Source organism: Amphiura filiformis, chromosome 3 (assembly GCF_039555335.1).
Source record: "Amphiura filiformis chromosome 3, Afil_fr2py, whole genome shotgun sequence".
Classification (NCBI taxonomy): Eukaryota; Metazoa; Echinodermata; class Ophiuroidea; order Amphilepidida; family Amphiuridae; genus Amphiura; species Amphiura filiformis.
The window spans coordinates 18454127-18481849 of record NC_092630.1 but is presented as its reverse complement, the minus strand read 5'-3'; the positions used below and the strand labels follow the sequence as shown (position 1 = coordinate 18481849).

Genomic DNA, 27723 nt, shown 5'->3' with positions numbered 1-27723 from the left:
CTAACGCTTTATACAATGAAAAGGTGAAGAAACCCGGGTATTCGTAGGTAACATGAGCGATTTAACAATATCTATATTGAGTTTAGAGGTTTAAGTTTTGCTATTATGGTAATGAATTAATAAAATGGTAGTTTTTAGATCTCTTTCAGATGGTACGTCCAAATGAATAAATGCTATTACCTTAGATCTAAAATTTTTGATGCTTTTAGCAAGATTTTGACCACTTCATTTTGATATACAAGTAGTTAATCAGCAATTTACATAATAAATAATTGTTAAATGAATCCGTATATGGGTAATAATAGTGTCCTGTGGTTACATTACACATGTCATGTATTATGCTGTATTCGTAAGTAACATTTCAGTATTTGTAGGTAAGAATTAGACTTTTGGTGGATATCGTAATCAAAACTTCATTTTATAAAGCACTTTGAATGTATTATTTTCTTTATGTGCGTTTATTGATACTTTAGACCCTATCATGTATTAATAATGTCGGTTCACAGCGGTTAAAAGAGGATTGAAGTAAGAAACAAAGGCACTAAAGTGACTTTAATTTGCTTAATTGCACACAAATCGCTTAAAACCGTTATTGCAGACTTGTGAAGTCCATCTTGGAGTCAGTTACGCCTTGTGGCCTTTCGTTTGAGGGCAACTACAATTAGCTTTATACCAGGGTCCATCACTGTGTTGTCTAGATCATGAGACAATGAGAACAGTCGTTTTTTCCATGGTATTCGTAGGTAACGTTAGCGAAAACGTCAAAAGTTACCTCGAATAAATCAATTTGGACACAAATTACTCAGAAACCAGAAGGTCGGTAAACATTTAAAATGAAGCACACATGACAGTTGACAAATCCAAGTATTTATCCCCTTCTAATCTTCTTTGAATCTGATTTTTCTTTCAAATAAGCAGACCGTCGTCTATTTCAGTACATATTTTTCAACAATTAAGCCGTATTCACTTTTGCATGGTGGGCATGTATGTGAATTCGCAACTTTCATTGACATATGATTTGATAGCAAACATACAGGCCTTCGTTATGTACCAATATGGGCATTGGCATGAATGGCGGTGTTTCACAATACTGTCATGATGTCAAATTGTATTCAGAGGTAACATTCGGTTACCGAAATTTACCTACTGAATACTTGCTTTTATTGTTGATATCTCAGAAATATTTAAACGCAGGCTATTGAAACTTGGTAGAAATAAAGAGTGTATTACCCTGCACCTATTGCTTAACTATTGTTTACTATTCTCTCACTTTGTGGAAATGACACAGCTTTTAACATGTATTCGGAGGTAATGCATATTTTTACCAAACCTACCTTTGTGCCATTTAGAATTTCTGGCAGCTAAACACAATAATAAAGATGTCCGAATGCAATGCATTTCAGTATTGGACATATCAAAGCTTGTATCAATTATGCATGTATTAGTGATTTCCATTTTTTAAAGATATATCTAGTGATATGAAAAATTGTATTCGTAGGTAATGTATAAAAATACCACTCATAAAATTATCACAAGAAATTCATAATTATGTACAAATATGTGAAAAATTGAACATGCAATCTTTGAATACACACCTTTCAGGAAATCAATTTAGATTCAATCCAATGACTTCTTTTCATAACTGATTTAAATGTTTTTAAAAATACATTAAGAAATATTTTGAAAAAATGGGTAAAAATAGCATGTTTTGGGGTCTCTGTGTCTAAGTTTTTCACAGAAGGGGTCTTATTATATATGGCGCCAAGCGTATGATCAAGGCGAATAAACACAATACAAAAACGAATGCCAATTGATTAATACTTTTAAGTTATGGCCCTGAACATGCCGTGTACACTTTTCGTTGGATTCGACCATATGCATAAAATATCACATACAATCATTTCATACCAATTTTGGTGCTTTAAACCCCTTAAAAATGACTGAAATTTACCAAAATTAGTCAATTTTGGCTACAATGTTAGGCCAAACTTTGCACCAAAAATCACACTAAAATGGACATATAAAATGTATGACAGTTAATATAATTTTTTTGCACTTTCAGTATAAGTGCTTGCATACATCCGGCAATATACACTAGTTTGATATGTTGCATGATTCATATCTAATCACTATGCAGTTAATAATTTACACATGAAACTATTTTGTTTCGATACATTTTAGCTGGGCGATCACCACTATACAAGGAACTAGATCTACAAAGCAGTACTAGATTGGTTGAAATTCAAGTTGTTCACCCTGAAATCCAAAGACTAACAAGAAGACTACAATAAATAATCAGTCCGTTACAGCTACTAATAGAAAATCTTTGCTGTCATTCAGAAGGTGAGTAAAATATGCTTTTAAGAGTTTTCTGCTTTTCAAAGAGGTAAAATAAAGGTGAACTAAATTAAGGCAAAAAGAGTAAGTCTCAGAGCTTGTGAAATTCCAATGGGGAATGCATCCTCCAAGTGAGATACTCAAAACTGTCAAAACTTACATTGTTATACACATAATGGAATGTTTTCACTTCATACAAATCTTTCAACAAATGCTTTTAAATACCACTGCCCATCCATAGCCAGGATAATATTGGGGGTGTGGGGAGCTAAAAAGTGGATCTTTTGTGAAATTTTCCTTTAAAAAAAGAGCTGATTTTCAACGTTTTCTACAGGAAAAAAATTGGAATGTGGGGTGTTGTACCCCACACATCCTGGCTATGCAGGCCCCCCCAAATTTGGAAAAGTATAAAAAAGTCCCAAAATTTTAGAATCAGGTTTGTTTACGCTTTTTTGGACAAAGGTCCAAATTTTAGGAAGAAAGTCCACTTTTCACAAAATCCCCTCCCTGGAAAAAAGCCCACTTTTTCAAAATCAGCACCCTCCAAATGAAATCCTGCATACGGGCCTGTGGCTACGGTTTTGCTTTTAAAATATATACCATATTTATTCTATTTGTTGCCCCCTTCTATTAAAAGCCCCCACCATTTTTTCAAGCAAGATGTTTAAAAAATGCTGACATTTCCATGCTATTATGTAAGTAAGCGTACCACGTGCGGTAATGGTCAAAAATGATATCACAAAACCCAAAAGTGAACCGGTTCAACCGAAAGTCATTGATCCCAAGTCCATAGTTCATCATTTCGCTGTGATTTTCAAGCTTACCTAACCTAAGGTGACCTCTAATAAACACCCCCCTTTTGGAAAATGAAACGCCCAGGGCATTTAATAGAGTTTACGAATATTTCCTTAAAAACAAAACAAACAACAAACAGGGGGAAAAAATGAAATAGGCCAATTCTTCCGAGACAAATGCCCAACACAAAATGAAGGTGGATAGCAGCTCTGAGACATAATTTTTTGTTCTACTAACTCAAAATCTGAGTTCAAGAGTATGCCATCTCGGTTGATCTGAAAAAGATTAAATGCACTATAGTAGTTCATTGCTTCAAAAATGTTTTCGTTACACTCTATAGAACTTGGCCTAACTTACCTTGAAAAATCTATATCATACAGGAAGGCAACACATATAATAGTATCAAGACTAAGCAAAACAATGGCAGCCAAAGATAATGTGATGGACAGTTTAACGGACCAATTTTCAGAAGTCACTATCGATATCACAGGTATCTATATTTACAATCAATTTCACATTTTAATAATGTACATGTATCATACTCTAGCAACAAACTCAGGCATACAGATTAGCCCTCTCAGAGCTTTTCTAGATGTGCCTTGCAGCTGCCAGCGATATTTCCCGACCAGAGGGGATGGGCATCAGACCTGATGTGGGGATCTGTTTGGTGATCAGAGGGTTTGTGCCCCAGCAAAGATCCTAAAGATGACCCTAGTTATTAGACTGGACTGGGGGTGGGAGGGGAGTCACTCTAATGGTGAAGGGGGTATCAGGCGTAAATTCATGTAAAAAGGGTATTTTTTATACACTTGCGTAACGTGAATAGGGTATCAAATTCATGTAAAATTTGTGTAAAGGGGTATGTTTTTTGAGCTCTTATGTACGGTACTTTTGCCAACGGGACTCAAATCTTTCGATGCTAGGCACTCATATCCCATACCAGACTGGCAAACATAATATGCTAATGAACATGACGCTACGTGACGTGATGGTATTACACTAGTTTAACCAATTATAGAACCTGTTATGTGCATATATTATGACGTCAGCTGGCCATATGTACATCGCGATTGAGACAAAAATACGTAAATCTTGTGATTTTACGGACATAATTTCACATTAAATGCGCATTATTTTCCACAAGATACCAGCAGTAATGAATGAAATGTTTATTTTTTATAGTGCTTTTCATGAATACTCATTTACGTATCAACTTAACTGAGAAAAGTATCAGATTTCCGTAAGAACAAAACTGCCAAATTTGACATACGCCTACTTGCCATGATGAGTACAGGCCTATGTGACTTCGTCAACAATTGTTGCCAGGATTAGGAGTGATTTTCGGGTAATTTTCGGGCAATTTCAGGAACCAATTTTTGACTATTGCCTGCCCAATCGGGCAAGCTAACAATAATATTTGTCGTGGCCTGCTGCTGCTGGACTTGATTGGCCCAAGTTATTTCCAAAAGTGACAAAGGCAGCAGCTTCTTATTTAGGGTTAAGCACCTGTTTCTGTGTGTTTACCCAGCAAACATAAAAATGTTTTAAGCAAGTTATATTTTGGGTGTTGGTTTAGGTACAAACTTTTTAACAGCATTAAATGTGACCCGCAGCACAAATGAGCCGTAAATTCCCTAAATTGTATTCTGAGTTACGATTGTAAAATGTGTACGAAGGTCATATTCATCGGTAACTTAAGCTGGCCCGACATCCGTCTCATTTCGATAGTCAAAAACTAATCAATAATCCTATTGTTGAAGTGGATAATAAGCTTCTACCTTAGATGGCTATAGAACTTTTAATAGCTCTGGTCTTTGTTTGCTTATATTGCTAAATCCTGTTCAAGTGGTGGGTTACCAGGCATTGTATTTTGTACAGGTATGCATAACCAACAATTAACAATGAGAGAACTTTCTTAAACCTCGTTGACTTGGGGATGATTTGAAATGACCGCCAATTATGACTGTTTGATATTTATTGCCAACAATGTGGAAAAAAAAGACACATGTAAAAACGTAAAAAGCTATAATTTTGTTGAAGGAGCAAAGTTTAACAAACCATAACCCCGCTTCTGGATATCGTTTGAAGTCAAATGATATACCATTTTTAAGTTTATGATGTTTATTTTTAAACACGAAATAAAACAAAATTGACTGGGAGGAATTTACGGCTCATTCGCCGTGGGACGGTCACAAATGTCGAGTCATATAAAACATTTTGTATGAAAATACACAACAATATTTTTAAAATGTTTTCAAAATGTTATTATAAACTATTTTTTGACAAATATTTTGTCAACACTTTTAAGTGTTTAAAAACAACATTATGTTGAAATATTTTAAGTGTTTAAAAACAACATTATGTTGAAATATTTGCAGTAGGTTAGGCCAAAAAAAAAAAAAGGTTTGTCTCAAAGCTGACGAGAAATTTAAAACAAATGCGAAATGCGATTTTTTTTTTTTTTTTTTTTTTTAAGCCCGAAAATACTGAAAATAGATTGTCATGTAATTTGTGAACAACTCACTGAGCTGCCGGCCCGGCGTGAGTCGAAGAAAAAGTGACAAAAATTTGACCATGAATTATGATTTATAGTCAAAATAGTCCACTAATTCGATTAATATAATGATATTTGGCCTAAACTTGAACTCATTTGAAATGAAATGTCAGTTTTATTGAGTTTTTACACTCATCCATGTGCTTGCAATGCTGCTGAATTCTGCACTTTGGCGAAGTCGGAACTGCATTTTATTGAATTCGGCGAACTTTTATGGCATAAAGCAACATTTTTATAGTAAGTGCACTGCTTGGAAACTTTCTTAAAAAGCGAGATAGTTGGTTTAGAATCACGGCGAGAAAATTTTGAGAAAAAAGTCTGATTTTCGCCGATTTTTTTCTGGAAAAAACTATAAAAAAATTTTTTTTTGAAATAAAAAAAAAATTCGCATTTGTTTTTTTGTCAAATCGTGGGATTTTACAAACGCGCGCGTCAGCTTTGAGACGAACCTTTTTTTTTTTTTTCCTTATCAAAAATGTTTTTTAATGTTATGAAATGTTTTATACCCTTTATAACCCGACATTTTAACTGTTGCGAATGATGTCGAAAATGTTTTGTGTTTGCTGGGTCCTTGTTTAGGGGTAATAATTGCATCAATTACTTGTTTAGGGTTAGGGAAAAGACAACTACTTGTTTAGGGTAGCACTACTATTATTTGTTTAGGGGTGCAAATTTCAGTAGAAATACCTGTTTAGGGTGCTTTTTGAGAGTCCATGGACGCGCCTGATACCCCTTTCACCATTACAATGGCCCCCCAGGGGCTCTGATTAAAAGTTAGGCACAGATATTTGTTATCATCAAAGACAGAGATAAAAAGATTTTATCGCATCTGACATCATCTGTCAATCAAACTCGAACACGGTTTGTTTATAAGTGTCGTGATGATGACTTGCTGAACGCGGCGGTATAACCTGCCGCCTTATTGTTAATTTTGCACCTTCAAACATGCAAACCATCTCAAAAGTTAGGTCTTTGTAGTAGGAAACTTTCTTTCGCGAAGGCACCATTTCAACAATGCCTAGGAAAGCTGCTTTTTGCCTTGTAAAAGTACGTAATTTTTCGCCATTTGCTGCTATTCCTTTTCTCCGATCAGCACCAGATAGATCGGTCTTCCTTTTACGCGCTATTAACATGTGTAAACCGATCAAGGATCGTAATTGACAGTGACATCACACGATAAATTCTTTTATCTCTGTCTTTAATTATAGGTTGTTTTATGGAGATTTCAATTTGACCTTTGACCTCCGATTTCAACCAAATGTAGTTTGTAACACTCTTCATGTTTTTCCCGATCTCCCGCATGAACTTGGCCAAGTTTAAGAACAATAAAAAAAAATTGAAAATTTGATGTTTGACCTCCACATTCCCCTCAAATTAAGGATTCCTCCAACCAAGTTTAAGCCCAATCGGACAAAGGTTGAAATTTGACCTTCAACCTCCGATTTCAACCAAATGTAGTTTAAAACACTTGATCTCCTGTATCAATTTGGCGATATCTGGATCAAAACTGACATACATACAACATTAGGCAAATCCTGCTGATGACTGGCATCAAGGCCACAGAGAACCTATTCTTGAGAGGGCACTCTATTCACGTGGTTTCTTTTCAACGCTAAAAGATCACGAATTTTGGTGGTTTGCAAATGAAAAGCGTCCGCACTATCGATTGATTACGTAACTGTTATGAATAATTTATTAGGTTTTTCAATGCAATCGCCTCGACCCATTAATACATATTATCTGTATTATCAAAGGACTTGGAATAGCAATCCGGTGAGTTCACTGAACTACGCCCTAATACTGATGGAGTTTTAATGGCGTTAATCCTCTCCATACACAGTTGAACAAATACAATAGATGAAGGTCAACACGTATGACCTCCTATGTGACATGTTATATGTGATGTACAAAAACCTGAATATCATAAAGATCAGTATTCGTTTGTGCATATGAACTGCACGCTTACGTTGCTAAATATTATTCATTATATATTATGACAAATATTGGTATTATGACAATACGGTATATACATTGTATATAAAGCGACTAATAGATCCTGCTATCATGGCGTCAGGTCAATGTTCATCATATCCCGTATGTTTTTTAAAATTCACTCATATTTGAGACAAATTGCTGTGCCCATTTTATAGGTGCACAGGTAGATCCGTGTTGTTTTTTATTTTCATTTCTTTTTAATGAAAGAATTAAGGTTTTCCACTGCACGGGGCCACAAGGGTGATACTAATTTTAATGCTATATTTTCAAAACGAATACGTGTTCCCGGTTGGCTCTATAGCGATTTCACAGAAAAGGTATTTCTAGTACAATGCAGCGCCGGACTCTAGCTGAGAGCGTAGCCTAAGTCATTATAGACTCCAATAATGGCTCTCCATACACAAATGAACAAACACAAAGGAGGGTAGTCTCCTCCGTGGCCAGCTTGATTTCGATGGAGCGAAACCAAATTGGCTGCGGAGGAGACGGGTAATTATGCCATGCAAATGAGCTGAGTGTCGTAGCCCTGTCAAGGCCCCTGGTGGTATGTTACAAGAGGGCTACCGGTCCAAGGATAACAGATGGTGGCCACACAAGACCTTTCTTTTGTTAAACATTCCAACAAAGGAAGGAGCCTACACACAGATGTTTGATAGCAGCAAATCATCCCATTGTGAGCAGGTGTTCTTGGAACAAAAAGTTGAAATCAAGGGGGAAATTACACCAGGTGTCCAAATGATCTTATACCTATCATATTCACATTGTAATTAATACTAATCAAATTATCAAATTATTTAGATACTGATTTATGTGTACAAAACACATAACCTTACTATCCAAAAATCAATCAATCATTCAGTTACATTTATATGTCATCACGCCAAAATCATTTCAAAATGTTCAATGGCACTCATTAGCTCAAAAACTACTGCTGATAAGCATCCTGAAATAGGTGGCTCTTCAGGAGCTTCTTAACTGTTCAAAAGTACAATTTTTGATTTGACTTGGTAGTTTATTCCACAATCTGGGAGCATAGGCAGCAAAAGCTCGGTACCACCTGAGCATGATGATCTAAGCTGCCTTTGCGTAACTCGAATTTGAAGCATATCAATGATGTCAGATGGAGCTTGACCGTGAAGAGCTTTATAAACAAGAGAGAGAACTTTGAAGTCAATACGTTGTTTGATGGGAAGCCAGTGGAGTTCATTTATGAGTTCTGGAGGAACAAGGAAGGGCTCAAAAACTCCATGGCAGTGGCACTGTAAAATGTGCAATTCTTGAGGCTTGGAAAGCATTTTACATCAGCATTACTACATATGCAAATATGCCTCAAATTGATCCAAAGAAGAATTGGCCATATTGCTTCCAACAGCAGCCTAATATGATGACCATCTTAATGATAAATTTAACACATGTTGCAAGACAAAAACAAACGTTGGAAGCGATATTAGATTAAAATTGGGAAAATATAAAACAACAACAACTTTAATATTTAATATGCTTGGACTATTATTTATAGTATATGATAAAGGACAGGTTTTTGAAGCTTCACTCACTTTTCTACAATGAAATTCAAAGTCAATGTTTACAAAAACTGATGCCATAAACTTCAATTTGTACCAAATGAGGTTAGATTTTGAAACACACTAAGGATACTTGTGCACCTCAGAAATGATTTTTTTAGTTGTATTTTTTCATAAATCAAGTTTAGGAAAATATCTTTTCAAATGATTTCAGTACCATCTTTTCAAGATTTAAATGTAGCTATATCAATGGTTTTTAAAATAATACTTTCAGTGTGTCTTGGAAGCAAGGACTTCTAAAATCTAATCAGTAACATAAGTTCCTGTAATTTATAATCACAATATCTTGTGCAACTTTTAGTAACATTTGGGCAAAATTGGCTAGATATTGCTATATAAAAGTTCCGCGACACAAATTTACAAAAGCGTTGTGAATAAGGTTTAAAAACTTGACAACCAGAGGCAAAACAAAGTAAATGAAGGTCATAAATTTTAGCTACCAGACACCAGTTTTTTCCCAAGCTGATATTTATTTGTTGACAAAATTCACTGTAAAGACAGCTACACCAGGAACCTGGGTCCAGGAGCTGCCTGAAAGGCCTAAGGCCTAAAAAAGTTGACTTGCCCTTTAAGGTGGGTGGGTCGGTCGGTCATTTTTTTTAGTTTTTTTTTGTTGCAATTTCTGTTCCATTTCATCATCCATTTTGTTTTCAATTCATATTAACCCTGATTTTACAATGTTGTGTTGAGACAAAACTCTGTGCTTCCCAGCTGATGAAGATAATTTTTAACTACCTATAAATATTGGTAACAATGTATTGAAAGAAGGGACCAAAACTGAAATGGGAAAAGATGGTGGCAATTTTGTATAGCAGAAGCTAATAACCTATAGCTGCCTGCATCATAACATCAAATGCAGAGACAGGTGCTGGATGGGGTAGGAATGATTTTCCAGCTGCACAAAAACACAATGACGAAATGTCAGTGCTGCCAGCACTGACATTGTTTCTGTAGCGTCTACTGTATGCCATGGTCCATTTGGACGTCCCGAAACTTGGATTTTCTGAAGCTTGACATCCTCAGGCGCATATTTTACAAAAATATGGCAGAAATTGTGAGTCAAATAAATGCAGGAAACGCGATTGAACACAATTTCTGCCCTAGATTTCCCTGTTAAAGTTACAGTGTAACTTTGGTGGCTGTCAGAGGACGCCATGTTCAAATCATCGTGCTGTGATGAATATTAACCTTTAGACATACACCGACATACACCGACCATCACCATGCGCAAACTCTCGCTGGTTTCCAATGGTGCCGGGCACGGACTATACACATACACAGCGGCCGGGGTCTATGTTTGTGCTGGCAAAATTATACGAAACAAACACCGAAATCGAGTCAGAATTTGTGAGTAATTGAGGATATACCGCAGTTAAACATAAATAAAACACATTTTGAATATTATAAACCAAAAGATGACATTAAAAAAACAAATAAACATGAAATAAAAAAAAAACCCACAAAAACAGCGACTGTGTTTTTTAATAGATTTTTGGGTCGGTCGCTAAGGGCTAGTCAACTTGTATTTTTTTAAGCCTAAACATCCAGCCAAAAATTCTGTCTACAACATAGGCTGTCCTTAACATTTACCAAATACAATTTCTATACCTTTGGTATATATACATTACAAGGTGAATATGATTAATATGATAAATAAAAATAAATAAAACTTGACAAGTGTGGGTAATCCCAGCAAACACACACGCATCAATCCAAGCAAGAGAGTGCAGTACTTCTCTGAAAGCTAGTGTAGTAGGATAAAGGATTAAAGATCATCCTTTGAAATTCAGTTTCAGAAGTGTACTTGTTCAGTAAGTGTTGGCCAGTTACGATTTTCCTTAAAACAAAAGGTACATATTAAATTGGTATTGTAAACATGACATGGTGTACATGCTTAAAATAAAACACAGCCAATAATTCTGGTCACTTGATATTATTTTTGCAGAAAAACACAAAAAGATCCTACAGGACTTTCTGGTAACTGGCAAGTACTCCAGACGGTTGATCCGTGGGAAGCAAAAATTCCATTGGCCAAACACAGTCCATCTATTGTTGAACATAACAGAGGATGGAGTCTCCATATACACAGAGATGTTTGATAGCAAAAGCTGCAGATCCCATTGTGAGCAGACGCTTTATAAAACAAGAGATATAATCCAGGAAAGAATTAAGGGAAAATCAGGTATTGAAGTCAACATATACCTATCATATTCACCTTGTAATACGTTTAAGGATGTAGGATGTGCTGACATGCTACTCAAATTATCAGAGGATTTGGGTACTGATTTAAATGTATTTTTTCCGCAGTTGTACAATACAGAGCATAATGACTATGTTTCTAAACAGGTTGCATCCATCAACAAGGCTGGGCTCAAAAAACTCCATGACAGTCGCACTGTGAAATGTGACATTCTTGAGGATTGGGAAGCATTTTACAAGAGTTTTATGGCATGCATTGATATACACCCATCCCCAAATCAAGACTATTTACAAAAATTGGTTGAAATGCTTCCAAAAAGTGCAGATGTTAAAGAGGTTCTTGATGGCAAAACACAACATGTTCAAGCACAAAAACAAGACTTGGCAAAGATAAAATTGGGACAATAAATACAACAACTTTAATATGCTTGAACTATTATGTATATTGTGCATGATAATGGACAGGTTTTAAGAGAGTGTTCAGAAATACTTTATGGGGGAGGGAGTGGGGAGTGGGACTTGTAAAAACATACATTTTGTAGGGCGGTGCTGCCAAAAAAGAGGGGGACAAAAAAGTGTTTGCATGTATCGGGGGAGGGCATAAAAATGTTTCCAGTTTATCATTTTTTAATATACACATAGGCCTACATGTAAAGCTAAGCGCACACCTCTATATGGGTTACTTGCAGAATTTGCAGAGATCAATAATTTTTAGCCTTGTGAAATTTAAATTCCCAGTACAATATCGTAATCTGGATATAAGCAAATGGTAGGAAAAACTGACATCTTTGACATATTGGTCTATATCTCTACCTGCACAAACATCATTAGCATAATGATCAGATATAAACCATGTCATGCAAAATTCATTTAGAGAAAGGTACATATTTTCTTGGTACAGGTACCAAGCAGAGGGAAAATTAGTTGTCTGTTAGCTGGTCAAAAAAAATCAATTTGCAAACCCATATGGCAAATTTGAGCTTTAAACTTTAATTTGGGAGCATGTTCACTACAGTTCAATGTTGGCTGGATGATTGTAAATTTACCAAGACTTGAAACATCATATCGTGCCTCCGGTCCTTAGTGGCTGTGCAATAATTAAGAGCCCCTCCCCTGGTAAAATTTCCAACGGCCCGCCAAAAATCGCCTTGCCCCCCTCTCGGCCTGCCGAAAAATATTTGCCCCCCCCCTTTGCACATGCCAAATTTTTGGGATCCCAAATTGCAAACCTTAAATGATCTAGATATATCTTGCCAGTGCAGCAATCAGAAAATATTGCATATTAAAGCATTTCTGTACTGTTTTCCTAAGCCTTTTTAGAGGGTTTTATGTAAAAGGCGCCCCATGAATGTGTGCCAAAAATTGCATATTAAAGCATTTCTGTACTGTTTTCCTAAGCCTTTTTAGAGGGTTTTATGTAAAAGGTGCTCCATGAATGTGTGCCAAAAATGTCTTCCCCCCTTTTGGCCTGCCAAAAATGTCTTCCCCCCCCCCCAATTTACTCTCCCACAAGGGCTCATAATTATTGCACAGCCCCTTAGCGAGTTGTCATTCTGGTTACTTATTGAAAAAACAAAAAAGAAAAACTTTTATCGACCAACAGAACAAGCTATTAAAAGTGGTCTACGGACAAGTAAAAATTTTTGTTTTGCCTTAGCTAAATCCTTTTAGATTTTTCTGGATAAAAAACCTTATGGGGTAGGTAAAACCCTCCCCCTTCACAGGATAAGGGTTAATGTCTTGTACATCTTTTAGTAACATTTTGCCAAAGTTGAAAAAAAATTATGAAACAAAAATTTACTTTTTGACACTGATTTACAAAAGCATTGTGAGCATGTTTTAAGGTTTTAACCTGAGGATTAAAGATTGTAATAACAAATCAAGAGAGAGTAGGGATCAAAGGCAAAACTAAAAAAAATAATGAAGGTCATCATTCCTAGATGATATTTATTTGTGGACAAAATTACTCCAAGATCTGCTACCCCAAGATCAAACTACACATACATCCAGTCCTTAAACATTAGCCCAATACAATTTCTATACCTTTGGTCTACATTACAAGGTGAATATGATTTGTATGGTAAATGTGTATTAAAAATTGGCAATTGGCTGAGTGTGGCAATCTCAGCAAACACAAAGCATTTTACAAAAAATATTTAAATGTCGGGTTATATAAAGAGTATATAAAAGATATAAAACGTTTTAATAACATGTTTGCCAAAAAAATATTTTACAATATTATTTTGACAACGTTTTAAAAATGGTGTTGTCATTTTTTTTCATATGAAACATTTTCATGGCCTTTATATAAATTTGACATTTAAATGTTATTAAAACATTTTACCCAAAGCATGTTTATAACAAGTCATAACGTTTATGAAACATTTTTGTGTTTGCTGGGATGTAGTTCAGCAGTGATGAATCATTGAGTAAGGCTTTTACGATGTTATTGATGTTCAAAGATATAATTATGGTATTAGCATATAATGTTGTAGAAGTGCACTTAATGTTAACTATATAATAATGTTGAGTAGAACAAGACAATTATATCTGTGGATCTAGATGAAATAGAACATGTAAATGTGAATGTCAAACAAGTATAAAAGTATATAATGTCAAATAGAACAAGAAAATTATGAAATAGAAAATGTAACAGTGTTGAAACCTTACTTATATATGAATGTGTGATGTTAGTGGTGGTATAAAAATAAATGGTACAATGTAGTGAAATAATGAATGTTGACATGATAAAGTAAAAACACTGAAAATTTAATGTAATCACTTTACAACTCAAAAGACTACAAGAACTTTGTTTATCACAAAGATGTGCAATCAGTTTATCACAAAGATGTGCAATCATGTAGATCAAAAAATAATTGAACTGAATTAATTAACTAATGTGTGAACCTTTGTAACACTCAAGCCTAAAGATGCCAGTCAATTTTGGGCTCTTGCCGCTAAATGCCATGTACACCATTTGCTTGTCATGAGCAGCAAACCAATATGGAGGATTTATCATTCGGTGATCACATGGTCATCTCAAAATGAGGTTCTACCCTCAAAGTACATGTTGTGTTTGGGTACGCTTGTCAAACGCATGCTTTAATTGTATGCTTTGCAAAAGCCTTGCATTGTTAGAAAAGCAAGAAATAAAAATGCACTTTAAGCGCATGTGTTTGCAGGGAGACCCTCGTTTTGGTAGCAAGATGGCGGATCCGTGCAAAAGGCCGAATAGCGTTACATACGGGGCAATTTTGAGTCAGTACTCTTTGGGTATAATCTCTTTGCAACATTCACAAATCTTTAAAATACACACTAAAACAGTTTTAAATCAATGTTTTGCTCGTATGTTGTACTTGATAGCTTTCAACCCTTTGAAAAATAACTGAAGTAAAACATTGCACAATATATCCTCTATTATTGCATATTTGCAGTTACGTAAATTGTATTGTGAATATGTGAGGTTCTTATTTTCTTTAGTAAAAGTTAATCAAGCAAATAATAATAAGATTATTGTAAAGCATCAAATTTAACTTGTGATAATAACCTCTTAGGCATTTTTTGTTGCCACTTTTTAGTATTTCATTTTGAATCAAATATGTGACTAACCAACCACAAAATGAGCAACAGCATAAACCACCTTTCAGTATTACAATAGGCAAAAAATAATACAAATTTATGCAATTATTGCAATGTTGTTGAATATGCCGATCACTTATGCAGATCACTTCTTTTATAATATGAATGTACAAAGACAATGCCTATTTGGAAAGTTACTAACAGGGTTGTTACACATAAGCTGGAAAAATTAAGTCTTTCTGATGAAAATACATAAATTGTGTTATCTGTGTGGGTCAGCAAATTGAGATATGGAAATAACTTCTGGTGTCTGTTCCTGTTTAACAGGAAGTTGATATGAGGGGTTTGATCAGCGATCAACATGAATGATTGGTTGGTTTTGTCATTTTGCTTCTTTATGATTTCCTTTTGGTTTCCTCAGTATCGATGTGAATTTACAATTGTATATGTGTCATATGTGGCCTGCTCTCACAAAATGAAGACAAAGTTGACAAAATAACTGAAATATTCCAGATTTGAAATCCTTATTTTATACCCTTTAAACTCGTACCGAACATGTTTGCAAAGCTCCTTGCTTTGGTCTTCAAAAATCATTATTTCCTATTTCTATTTTTTTCTATTGAATTTTGTCATTTTTAATGGTATGTATCTTCTATAGTGTCCTGGCGACTTTTGTGGGAGCAGGAAACATAATGTGCAATAAAGCCAATAAGCTTATATCAATTATGCTTTTAAATAATGTTATATGTCTGACAATTAATGTCAGCAGATTGAACAAAAAATAAACCAAACTAAGGTGCTTTCATATTTAAATGTTGTCTGTGCAATTTAATTAATAAAATTACAATTTTACCACTATAAGACTATAAATAAATATCAGTCCCTGTAAATTGAGATTTTACAACTGAAATAAAGTGTACATTACAATTATCAGTTGTGGTTTTGCAGTTTCATTATTGTATATCATGTCTATATTGTATTGTGAAAACACGTTCATTACAGTATTCAACTTGTTAGTACATTTTTGGGTAATAATGTCAAGCTAAAATAATCTGTAAAATCTGGTATTAAAAGAAACCCCACTCAAATCACCATTAAAAAATACAGGGATTTTCAATATGCAACTTGTATCCTCCAAGCCTATCTCCAAAGCATTCCATGTTGTGCCACGTAAGCGCCTCCTTCATAAGTTATCTCACTACGGGATAGGTGGTAATACCTTGGCGTGGATTAAGAATTTCTTATCCAATCGCTCCCAGCGTGTTCTACTTGAGGAGCAAGTCTCATCTGTAACATCTGGAGTCCCGCAGGGGTCCGTCCTGGGCCCCTTGCCTTTTCTGTTTTTTTATCAACGACTTGCCAGAGTGTGTCACATCAACCACGCGCCTATTTGCAGATGACTCTCTGCTCTACCGAGTCATCAAAAGTCCCGACGATGCCAGATTGTTACAAGAAGATTTAAATTGTCTCCAGACATGGGAAAAGCAGTGGGGTATGTCATTCAATCCTGATAAATGTGAAGTCCTGCGTATTACCAACAAGCGATCTCCCATTCACACCACTTATTCACTACATGGCCAACATCTAGCCTTAACAACCAATTCCAAATACCTGGGAGTAACCATCAGCTCTGACTTATCCTGGAATGCTCACATCAACACCATAACCAAAAAGGCAAACCAGACACTTGGTTTCATGCGGCGAAATGTCAGCAAATGTCCTCCTGACATTAAGACCAAGTGCTACGAGAGTTTTGTCCGCCCAATTCTTGAGTATTCATCATCTGCCTGGGCACCCCACACGCAACGAAATATCCAGAGTCTAGAAGCTGTACATGCAGAGACGGGCAGCACGATTTGTAACTAGTGATTATCGCCGTACCAGTAGCGTCACTGACATGCTTCAGTCACTGCAGTGGGATACACTACACCAAAGGAGGATGAGATCGCAGGTGGTGATGTGTTACAAAATTGTAGCATCCATTGTGGATATTTCAGCTGCTGACTACCTTACCATCAGAAGTGGCAGGACATTGGCCACAGTCATAAGTTCGTCCAACCGGGTGCAAGAGTTCTAGCTTTCCAGTACTCGTTCTTTCCATATACCATCAAGCTATGGAATGATCTTCCTCCATCCCTCGTTGCAGCTCTGTCCGTAGAAGCATTTCGGCACAGACTTGCTAGCATCCAGCTTCCATAATTGCTGATGCTATTTTTACTCGCACGAAGCACTGTATATAATAAACTTTCTTCACGTTCATCAGTAGCACTTTTGTTCGCCTCGCCATGTTAATATTCAAGGTGCAGTAATACTCAATTCTGAGGGATGCACTGTATCTATAATGAAGATGAAGATGAAGGCACTGTTGGACAGCTAAAGTTAGCACAGCTATAACACAGTGAGGTAATCTTGATAAGACAGGATAGGGGGTATAGGAAGAGGGCCAATTTTAGAATGCAGGAAGAAAACCGCAGTGTCCAGGGTAAAATCCACTGCTCAAAATATTGGACCTGCCTGTGGTCTATCAAACGGTACAGGATAGTAAAAACAAAAATTCCTATCGTTTAGCATTAACCAAAATCCAATAGAAACAAGTTTGAATTCTTGAATATATTTTAAAAGCCATACCTCCATCTTCTTGCTGTGAGGACGAAAAGTGTAGCAGTGTTGTGGGGGCTCTTCTGACACCCATTCAATCCCAGTTTACTTATGTTCTGCTTAAAGCAGAGTGTATGCGCTTGGATGGCACTCCCAGGCAGCTGGTTCCAAGCGTCCATTTCTCGCTGGCTGTAGAAATGTTTCTAATGTCCAATCTTGATCTGGATTTTGCCTATTTCTGTGAGTTCAATGGGCTATTCCACTTGAAATCCATACACCTTCCGGAAGATATGACCTTAATGTCCCAGACAGGAGGTGTAGATTTGAAACGGCACCACCCATTCAGGTAACCCCATTTGAAATTCACACTCCCAGGGTGAGAGATTAAAGTCATGTCTTCCATAGGGGTTGTATGGATTTCAACTGGAATTGCCAATTCACTCTTATGACAACTCACTATTAAGTGGACATCTTTTTGCGGTACATAAATTTGTGCGTTCGCAATTAAAAAACATGCGAATATGGTTTTTTATGTAAAGGTCTATGTAGATAAACTCAAAATCGCAAATTTAAAACTAAGCAAAGTAGTTCAAAATTAGCACAGCGCAAAATTTACATGCATGAACAAACCACTTTTATAATATCAAAAACTTACCAGAACTTTTTATACAATGATCGTGTATTAATTTCTTCGACACCAAGCTTTCTTGTTGCCCAATCGGTCTTCAACATCTCCAGTTGTTTCCATATGATCAAGAAATCTTTGAGAAGCATGTAAGAAGCCATGGGTTCTGCTGTGCGAGACAGTGGACCTTTCTTCATAGTCACTGAAAGGTAAGTTGAATAAAATAAAATATTTTGAATAAATGAAATCAAGGAACTAGAACTACAACTCCCACAACTTTCTCTGGGTGGTGAGGTACTTCAGGCTGTCGATCACATGAAGTAACTTGGTCTGGAAATTCAAAATAATCTGGGTTGGGACATACCAGTTAAAAACATGATATCTTGTGCAAGTAGACTTTTATTCATGCTCTATGCTCTTCGTAAACATGCTGCTCCAGTTGAGGATATGCTGGCCATTTTTCAGACCTATATCCGACCCATTTTGGAATATGCTTGTGCAGTTTGGCATCCAGCGCTTACTAAAAACCAAAGCCACCAGATCGAAAGGATTCAAAAACACACTTGCAAAATCATCCTCTGTAATGACTATCAGGACTACGAGTCTGCTCTTTGTGAGCTTAACATCAACAGACTTGCGAACCGTAGGGAAGATCTGGTTGTGAAGTTTGGCCAGCAGATCCTGAACTCTGAAAGACACTGCCACCTACTTTCAGAACAGAGATCTATGAAGTACAATCTCCGTCACAGCAGAATTTTTCCTGAACCCTTCTGTAAAACAAACAGGTTTCAGAATTCCACCATTCCGTTCATCATCAGTAAACTCAATTTGGAAAAGTAGTGTAATCCCATGCTTCTGCTGGTATTTAACTCCTCTGTCTGTATCTCTGTTTTTGTTTTGTTTTTAAGTAAATTGTTGTGTGTATATATATTTATATATTTTTGATGTGTAAAATGTATTTTGTAATTAAGCCGGCGCTTTTCAGCCTATGCTGCCTGCCGGCTGTTTGTATACTGTGAATAAATAAAAAAAAAAGAAAAATAAATAAAATAGAAAGGTAGATTAATTAATGTAAAAATCAGAATTTTGACAAAATTTGAGGATACGTACGATATGGCTTTAACACAGCAAGGCACATGTACATACTCCTCCACACACGTTTGCCATCAAACAGGGACTGTGCACACAATTTAATATCCAAGTGCAAACTATGTGCCTGGGTTTTCAATCATCATACAGACACACTGTGGATGTGCCTTGTACTAATAACCAATAGGGAACTGTTATTGTTAAATGCAATTCTAAGCATTCTGTCGGTCCGTGTCACATCACTTCCGGTTGATGATGCGACTCACGGTCGAGTAAAAACAAGTCCCTGATTCGATTTTTGTTAATGATTTCTGTCATTGGTGTTATGTAAATTTCGATCGCAAATAGTCAGTGGAATCAAACAACCGTTTCTAAGTCTTCAGAGTAGAAGAAACTTACTTGATTTACCGTTTATATACTGACAAACTTAAAATTAAATTCCATGTTCGAGTGTCGTTTTTTGTCACTCCAACAACATCGCTATGTAGCCTCCTTCACAGCCGGTTTCTGTTGTTCATAACAAACCGTGAGTCACATGCGCCCGAGACTAGAGATTGCCCGGATGTTGGACCGACAGAATATTGCATAACTGGAAAGGTATACCAACTTGATGTGGGGAAACAAGTAAAATACAGACTAGATGGTATGCAGAGGGGGACACAAAACAACAAATGTAGGCACAGAAGTAATAGCTAGACCCACAGAAGTGTTAAAAACCTGCAAACACAACAGGGATCAATGTGAATACAAAAGTGCACTGCTATGCTAAAATAAAATGAACACAATATTTTTTATTCATTTGAATGACGGATGTAAGCTCAAGTTAAAGTTTAAGTTAAAATAAAAACACAGGATAATTCCTTTTGCAAAATCCACTTGCTTTAAGGGATCTAAAATGAGCGTTTATTGCTTTTCGACAGTATTTTTTGTGGGACATGAGAGCACCTCAGACTTATCGAATTGCATTCTGAATACGAAGCATGTCTTTCTGATATCAAATAATTTTCATTTTTTGAAAATCATAATATAATACAAATTTTATGACAAATTATAAAAATTTGTTATTTTTTCAAATTTTGATATATAACAGTCCTCAAGTAAATTATATAAATCTAATGATATATTCTTAAAGTGTATGTAGCAGGGAGGAAAAGCCGACGGTCAATTGAAATTTTTTACCTTTTTACCTTGAAGATATGGATTTTTTTCCCAAAAAGACCTAATTTTTTTTTTGTGTTTTGTTGAAAAAAATCCATATCTTCTATCTGAAAAGGTCAAAATTTTCAATTGATCATCGACTTTTCATCCCACCTACATACACTTTAAGTATAAATCATCAGATTTATGAAGTTTACTTCAAGTACTGTTAAATATCAAAAATATCAATTTTTAATGATTTGCCATAAAATGTGTATTAAATTGCTAATTTCAAAAATCAAAATTATTTGATATCAGAATGACATTCTTCAGTATTCAGAATGCAATTCGACACGTCTGATGTGCTCTAATGTCCCAAAATAAATACTGTCCAAACGCTCATACCCCAGCCCTTAAGCGCCCAGAGCATAATTATGCAGTGCCACTGATTGGCTGCTCATGACGTCATGTGATCCACTGATTGTCTGCAACAGTATTAAGCTCCTCCCGATGGTGATTGCGTACTCCCATGTTGAAGGAATTCTGCTTGATATTTTAACAATACCATTTTTCACCCTGATATGACAGTGATGGCAGTGCGCATTTCATTGGGCGCAGCTTCAAATCGCTTCCTTAAAGATGCTGCAGAAATGTGTGTGCGAAATAGTTGCCTCAACGCGTTGACATCACTGCCACATTAGGGTGAAAAAAGGTATATTCTTTACCTTCTGTAGATGATTCCCCATCCTCTGCCACAGCACTTGTTGGTCTTGATGCACCTGATTTAGCACTGACTACACTCTGTCTTCTTGACATCTTAGGAGTTGGTGCTTTGCCATCTCCATCCTCACTGTCAATATCATCTCCTACCATGCTAAGATCTTGATAACCACTCTGAAGGATGTCTTCCATCAGTAGAGATACGCCTAGTATCTCACCGTTGGCAACGTGTCTGAAAGGAACATTAATGAATTACTGCATGAAGAGTAATATTTTTCATTACCATACTCTTTTAATGTAATGTAATGTAACAGATCAATTATTTGCCATCTTTCTTTGATCAACTACAATATCATAAATAAAAGTTATTCACATAGATATGCCTATACTGTAAAACCAGAAATATTCGCGGGTTTAAAATTTCGCGAATTAACCATATAAGCCATATTCGCGGCATGAAAATTTCGCGATTGTCAAGTTCAAGCATTGCATACATTTATAGTGCATGTTGCCTTTTAAGCTTACTTCAGACATGTTTGGATAAATTCTGTTGTAAATGCTGACCCTGCATGTCGAAATTCCACTGAGATCTATTAGAGTAATATTCCATGGGGCAGCAGTCATAGTGGTATCACCTCTGAGCAACAATAATTGTTTTCAAATATTTTCCAAATCGCAAAATTTGCCTTGTGAGACCACACCACCGGAACAGGTGCAGACTGGCAGCCATCTTGGTTTTAGCCATAAAAATTCACATTTTCTGAAAGTAAATAACCAGTGGTCCAAAAAAATGATTATCAATTAATCTGTGTCTTGAAAATGTTTTAATATTATTTACTAAACATCCTTACATGTTTACTTTATTTGTTTACTATCATTATCCTACTGTTTTGTTGTTTCTGATTAGCATAATTATGAATGAAAAGTTTTGGCATTTTCCATTCACCTTGCGGGGGTGGTGGCTGATAGGGAATTATTTTTTGCTAAAACTAGACAAAACGGATTTCAAAATATGATTAAATGCTTCATTTATCGGGTTCCTTTATGTCTACTGATCTTCTAAAGCTGAATACTTACTCTATAAAAATTTGTGATGAAAAATAAAAACTTATGTATTCAACATTTGGACCCCTACACACAGACGCAGTGTGGTATGTACAAAATGGCAGATGTGGATGACACACGTGACACGTACACGGTCGTGGTCGGAGTATCACAACATGCCACCGCAAGAAGATGGGGTATTATTTTTTTTATCAAACTGATGAACTTCAAAATTTATTTTCAAAGAAAACAAAGGTATTACAATATTACAGAACTGATCTTCTAGCTTTAGTTTTTACAAAGGTATGTCAATACTTCATGTAAGCTTACTGCACTGGTGTTTTAAACAGGCATGAAGTTGGAACAACTTTTGTTATTGATAGTACGGCGGTCACTTTGAGCAAAATATTCGCGGCATAAAATTTTCGCGACTCAACATCATTCGCGAAATTAAAATGCACACGAACATTTCTGGTTTTACAGTATTTGATCAGTGCCAAATAGTCAAAGCCTCACAATGGCATAAATTGATAGTAGACAAACAGGCAACATAAATACAATAGTGCAGCATCTATACTGTGGGTGACACAATATTCCACCAATCACATGTGTAAGACCAATTACTTTTGTAACTGGAGCGATACACGGATGTATATACATCTCATGATGGTTATCATTATAATCAACTGTAGAAGCTAATTGGTTACCATTTTAATCACATCTTGAAGAATTTACCCTGGCTGTGACAGCTAACCTTGATTTAAGTTGTAATGGGTACTGTGCTTATACTGATCTGAAACTCCTAATGATTCCATAGTGAATGCATATCTTGAGAGGATGATAGGGTATGTAGCCATTTTTTTCATCTGCCGATGCATGGAGGGTCACCTATGGGAGTTTTAAACATTTACAACAAGTTTTTGGTGTGCTTCAATTTTAAATCTAAATCTATGGAATAATTGATTTAATTTTCAAAATCCTAGACCCCAATGTGCTGGAGCACTCTCTTACCACCATCTGGATATGCAACAATGTTTCAAATCTGGTTCTTATACTAATAGTAACTTACCTATCAACATCTTTGAGACCAGCCAAACATAGCTGCATATTATATGCAATCACATACCAGTTTTCTATTCTCAGTGGATATGGGCCTCTCCTGATAAACAAGATAAGAATAGGCATGCATTACTTTCGAACTAAACCTGCTTACTTCAGTTGTTAGGAAAGTGTCTTCAAATTTTGGTTTTGAAATAACTCTTTGTTTGTTCATCTCAATTTACACATACCGTAAAAGTTCGCCTAATGGCGCACATGGGCTCCTTTGCCTTGTGGTAAATTTCATGTACAAATAGAGAGCTCCCTCCTCTGAAAATCCCAACAAAAACTAAGGGTACATGCCTTTATTTGCTGGTGGGATTTTTTACGAGAGGGCACTTTCAAATTGTGCCTAAAATTCCAGTTAGGTCAAGGCAGCCTATAGCGCCATTAGGCGAATCTTTGCGGTAATAGTACAAATAAATAATATGGCAAATAATATCAAAATAAACATGTGCAGAAATATGGATGCCGAAAAAGGCACAATGCACATAGCTTGAGGCACCCAATCTGATAAAATGTTTACAATTAAATAATAATGCAGGAATGTCTGAATTATAACATTATGTTGAAATTGCTCTGGTGACATGACAAACAAAACAAATTTGGCTGGTGTCATATGGCCATAAGTTGGGACAGTGTAGGTGTAAAAAATAACCAATTACATATTATAAGATCGTACATTCTGGTTTTAAATTCTCATTTTTTTGTGCTAAGATAGTTAATTTCCAATCATAATTCAAGGGAAAAACACACAAACACTGATCAAATAAGCTTATTTATAAGCTTAGTTGATCAATGTTTGTATGTCTTATCTTTCTTATAAGAAATATAAGACGTTCTTGAAGAAACAAAATATAATTGGTTACCTTCCTAGGTATGCTCTCCATGGATACAATGCCAATGCATCAGCATCTCTAGCTTGTAATGGTTCTGGTACATTCATATATGCATTGAATAAGCCTGGTCTCTGTACACTACTCAACATAGTCAATGCAGTATAGATACTGTCTGTGATGGTACGATATCCTGGTATATTGCCGGTAGAGAGTAAGGTGTCACACAGGGAATGACGCATACTGGTGTCAAATTCAAGGAAGAGAACATCACGTCTCAAAGTGAGGTAGTCAGCAACCTGTAGATGGAATGAAATGAAATATCAAACAAGTTGATTAAGTAGAACCATTTGTAACAGCTGCCCTATGTTACTTGTGTAATTATCAAATGCTCAACAGGCCAACTACAACACCTGGCAGCAATTGTAAATAGGTTTTCTTCCCTTAGCCCCTCAAAATAATGCTTCATAAATTCAAGACTGACTGTTAGCTATGCTACCTCACTAGCCTGTCCATTGAAATTCACTACTGACAAAAATGAACTGGGTTTCTTCAAGGCAGTGCATGCAGTGTTGATAAACATGTACATACTAGTACCATCATATTGACTCAATGTACATGACTAAATTCCAATTAAAGAGATGGCTTCAAAATCAAATCCCCAGTACCCCTATGGCCGGGCCAGGTATTGGGTCTGATTTCAATAGTTCCAAACAGTAATGCAATTAAACTGCTGGTTCTGCCAGGACACAAACAGTCAGGTTTTGAAGCCATCCCTAATTGAATTTAATGCCGATATGACCGATTTCAAGTAGAAAGAAACCCAATGGCAAGTACAAGGTTGTACTTATGACTAATTACCTGGTGTGGATCTGTAGGGTTCTCCAAACTGTTAATCTGTTTTTGTATCTCTCTCAGCTCAGCACAAATCCCTTCTGTACCTCCCCAGTCAGCAGTCACAAACTCCATCTTCTGGGATCCAAGCCTTAAAAGGAGATTAACACAATTTCATCATATTTATTTCTGTCATACATAAATTTCATTGTTATAAAATTGAAATTTTGATATTTCTTTCAGTGTAAAAACATTGTTTCCTCCTATAAATTGTTGCGCCTCAAGTTCAGTAGTGAAATAGGTGCATATTTTGCAATAGTGAATCACACACATTAATTGTGCAGAGAATACAGGCACATGTATAAGGGTAGTTTGTCGGCACTCTTGCAGCACAACTGCAAAAGCAATGATGTTACTATCTAACTTGAGATGAATCAAAGAATAGCTTGCTTTGATAAATTTTCTGAGACCCATCCCCTTTCAGAACAGGAAATACAAATTCTTGTGTCAGTGCATGAATGTTGTAAGTGACATTTTGGATGAAATAACTTGAGTTATTAATGGATTATGAAAATAAATCACTGAATAGCTGCTTACAAGACTAAATGTCTACAACTGAAATTGAAATTCAAATGACATGTCAGTTTTTACAAGTTTCTGACTGAAGACCTACCAAACATAGCAATGGATTTACTTTGAAAAGAAGAAAAATATTTACTGGAGTGATATATTTGGTTTCAGTTCAACTTTATCAATACATTTCACCAAACAATATCAATGGTCTACAGCCCCCCCTAACAACGGTCAGCGAACATGCATTTGATCAAAAAATGTGGAAATTATCAGCAGGGAGGACCATTTTTGTAAGCATAAGATCAGGGATACCATAGAGATCAAGACACAAAATCTCCAATCAACAGGGACGCTCTGGATGCAGTCACTAGGCCACCCACTGCCTAGTCATGTGACCAGAGTAGTGTAAGCATTATGCTGAATGAAGACGCTGTGATAGTGTCACAAGCTACATCACTGCTCAATACAGACTTTGGAAAGGTAATGTCTTTTTTTTTTTTAAATAATGAAGCTGACCAAAACTCAAGACAAATGTTGATCAAAACTATGCACAACCTACCTTGCATGGGAGCTTCCTAGTTTGGCATGTGCACAAAGGTACTGCAGTATATCATGTAATGCAGCCATCAACCTGACTGTGGCATGAAGACCTTTCAAGCATGTATCCTCATCAAGTGTCTTGAACATAGTGAGTACCTCAGTGTGATGAGGCAGGAACCACAGGTTCAACAGGGTAGTGGTGTCCGCTGAGATTTGACGGTTTGGTCTCTTCTTCAGCTCTCTGTTAAAAAATATGAAATGGTGATAATTAATTTTTTTAAACATGTTTAACATAAGAGGAATGATTCTAATATTGACAATTTTTAATTTTGGGTTTTGTTCATTATTCAATTACATTTTAACAATTGATGCCAAATAAGGACTTCTGTAAATTGAACTTCTGGTTACAAAGTTACGAGTGATTCTAAATATTAAAAACAATGTGAAACATAAGAATGTATCAGTAACTTAAAATCAATATTAGAAGCATCAGACCCATTCCTCATGATTGTGTCACATATGCACATCTCATCTGATAAGTTTACACAGCACTTGAAACATAATTGCACACATTCAGGTAACAAATACCATGGCCCAATGTTTGAAGTTGCAAATGATTATCAACTCTAAAAAGCATCTCAATTGTATTACTGCTTTACAATCAGGACACTACCCTTGTTGAAATAGTTTCTCCAGGTCAGCTTAATTTCTACTTGTTTTCAGAACAGAGGTATAGAACACACACAAAGATCTACAACATACATGCAATAATAACTTCTAGAGTGCTTTTACAGTTACATAGTAACTGAACAAAGAGGAAATAGACAAAAAAGAACCAAATACTTCATCTCAATCATACAATTCACAGTAGTATTGTGAAGGGTACAATAACCAAAGATATTATACCCAAAGATTAAAGACTCAAAATGGCACCATATCTAACGCTATGGTAAATTCACCACCATCTTGGTCTGTTGCTCATGGAGGGGAGAAAATGTACCTCCAGCATTCATTGACAAGAGCTCAAAATTGAACAATAATTTGTGTCTTTCAGCTTGAACTTTACAAATATTTGCACACACAAAATGCAAACAATCAATCCTGAATTGGTTCAAGACATTAAGTTGAAGGAATTAAGCAATGCATGTTCAGGACATGAGTGACACACATACATGGCTGAGTTTGTACTCTTGGATTCTACCTCATTGACAATAACACATCGTCACTCACCTGGGGTTTGTTTCTAAGCCAATCTTATCATCCATCTTTGTTTTCTTTTCATTCTGTACTCCAACCACAAAGTGCGTCTTACGAACATTACCAAAATCATCCAGAAGCCGCAGCATGCTGTTGATGTACCCAATGATTTGACCACGTAGAGAATACTGCGACATACGACGGGTGAACTTACGACAGAATTCAGCGATTAAAGCCCTGAAATTGAAGAAAAATGGCAAGGATTGATAATACAGGTATAGTACAGTTGGGTTTTAGGTCACAAGTTTATGGCAAAGGGGTTAGAGCCAGAAAGTAAGAAATATCTGCATTGTGGTTATGGTTATATATACTAGGATTTGGGTTAATTGT

At 36.0% G+C, this 27723-nt stretch overlaps 2 protein-coding genes across 4 annotated transcripts in view; one reads left to right on the top strand and one right to left on the bottom strand.

The window, feature by feature from the left end:
- The window catches only part of LOC140148155 (uncharacterized), a 118187-nt gene that overhangs the window by 50853 nt on the left and 39611 nt on the right, over positions 1-27723 (bottom strand). For all 3 annotated transcript variants that reach the window (XM_072170016.1, XM_072170015.1, XM_072170017.1), the window contains 7 exons: positions 27367-27570; positions 26156-26377; positions 25051-25174; positions 24223-24488; positions 23325-23414; positions 21217-21443; positions 18296-18467 (listed from right to left, as the gene is read on the bottom strand). In XM_072170016.1, the coding sequence (XP_072026117.1) occupies positions 18296-18467; positions 21217-21443; positions 23325-23414; positions 24223-24488; positions 25051-25174; positions 26156-26377; positions 27367-27570 (1305 nt within the window). The remainder of the gene's footprint in view (positions 1-18295; positions 18468-21216; positions 21444-23324; positions 23415-24222; positions 24489-25050; positions 25175-26155; positions 26378-27366; positions 27571-27723) is intronic.
- Positions 2278-15972, top strand: LOC140148157 (uncharacterized). Its single transcript, XM_072170020.1, has 3 exons — positions 2278-2343; positions 3513-3622; positions 11210-15972. The coding sequence occupies exons 2-3, from the start codon at positions 3553-3555 to the stop codon at positions 11869-11871; spliced, it is 732 nt and encodes a 243-aa protein (XP_072026121.1). The 5' UTR covers positions 2278-2343; positions 3513-3552; the 3' UTR covers positions 11872-15972.

What these genes read in the sequence shown, in the direction of transcription:
- LOC140148157 (XM_072170020.1), top strand. Translation starts at nt 3,553, where the DNA reads ATGGCAGCCAAAGATAATGTGATGGACAGTTTAACGGACCAATTTTCA. An exon ending in AGTCACTATCGATATCACAG is followed by an intron (nt 3,623 to 11,209) that starts GTATCTATATTT and finishes TTATTTTTGCAG; the next exon opens with AAAAACACAAAAAGATCCTA.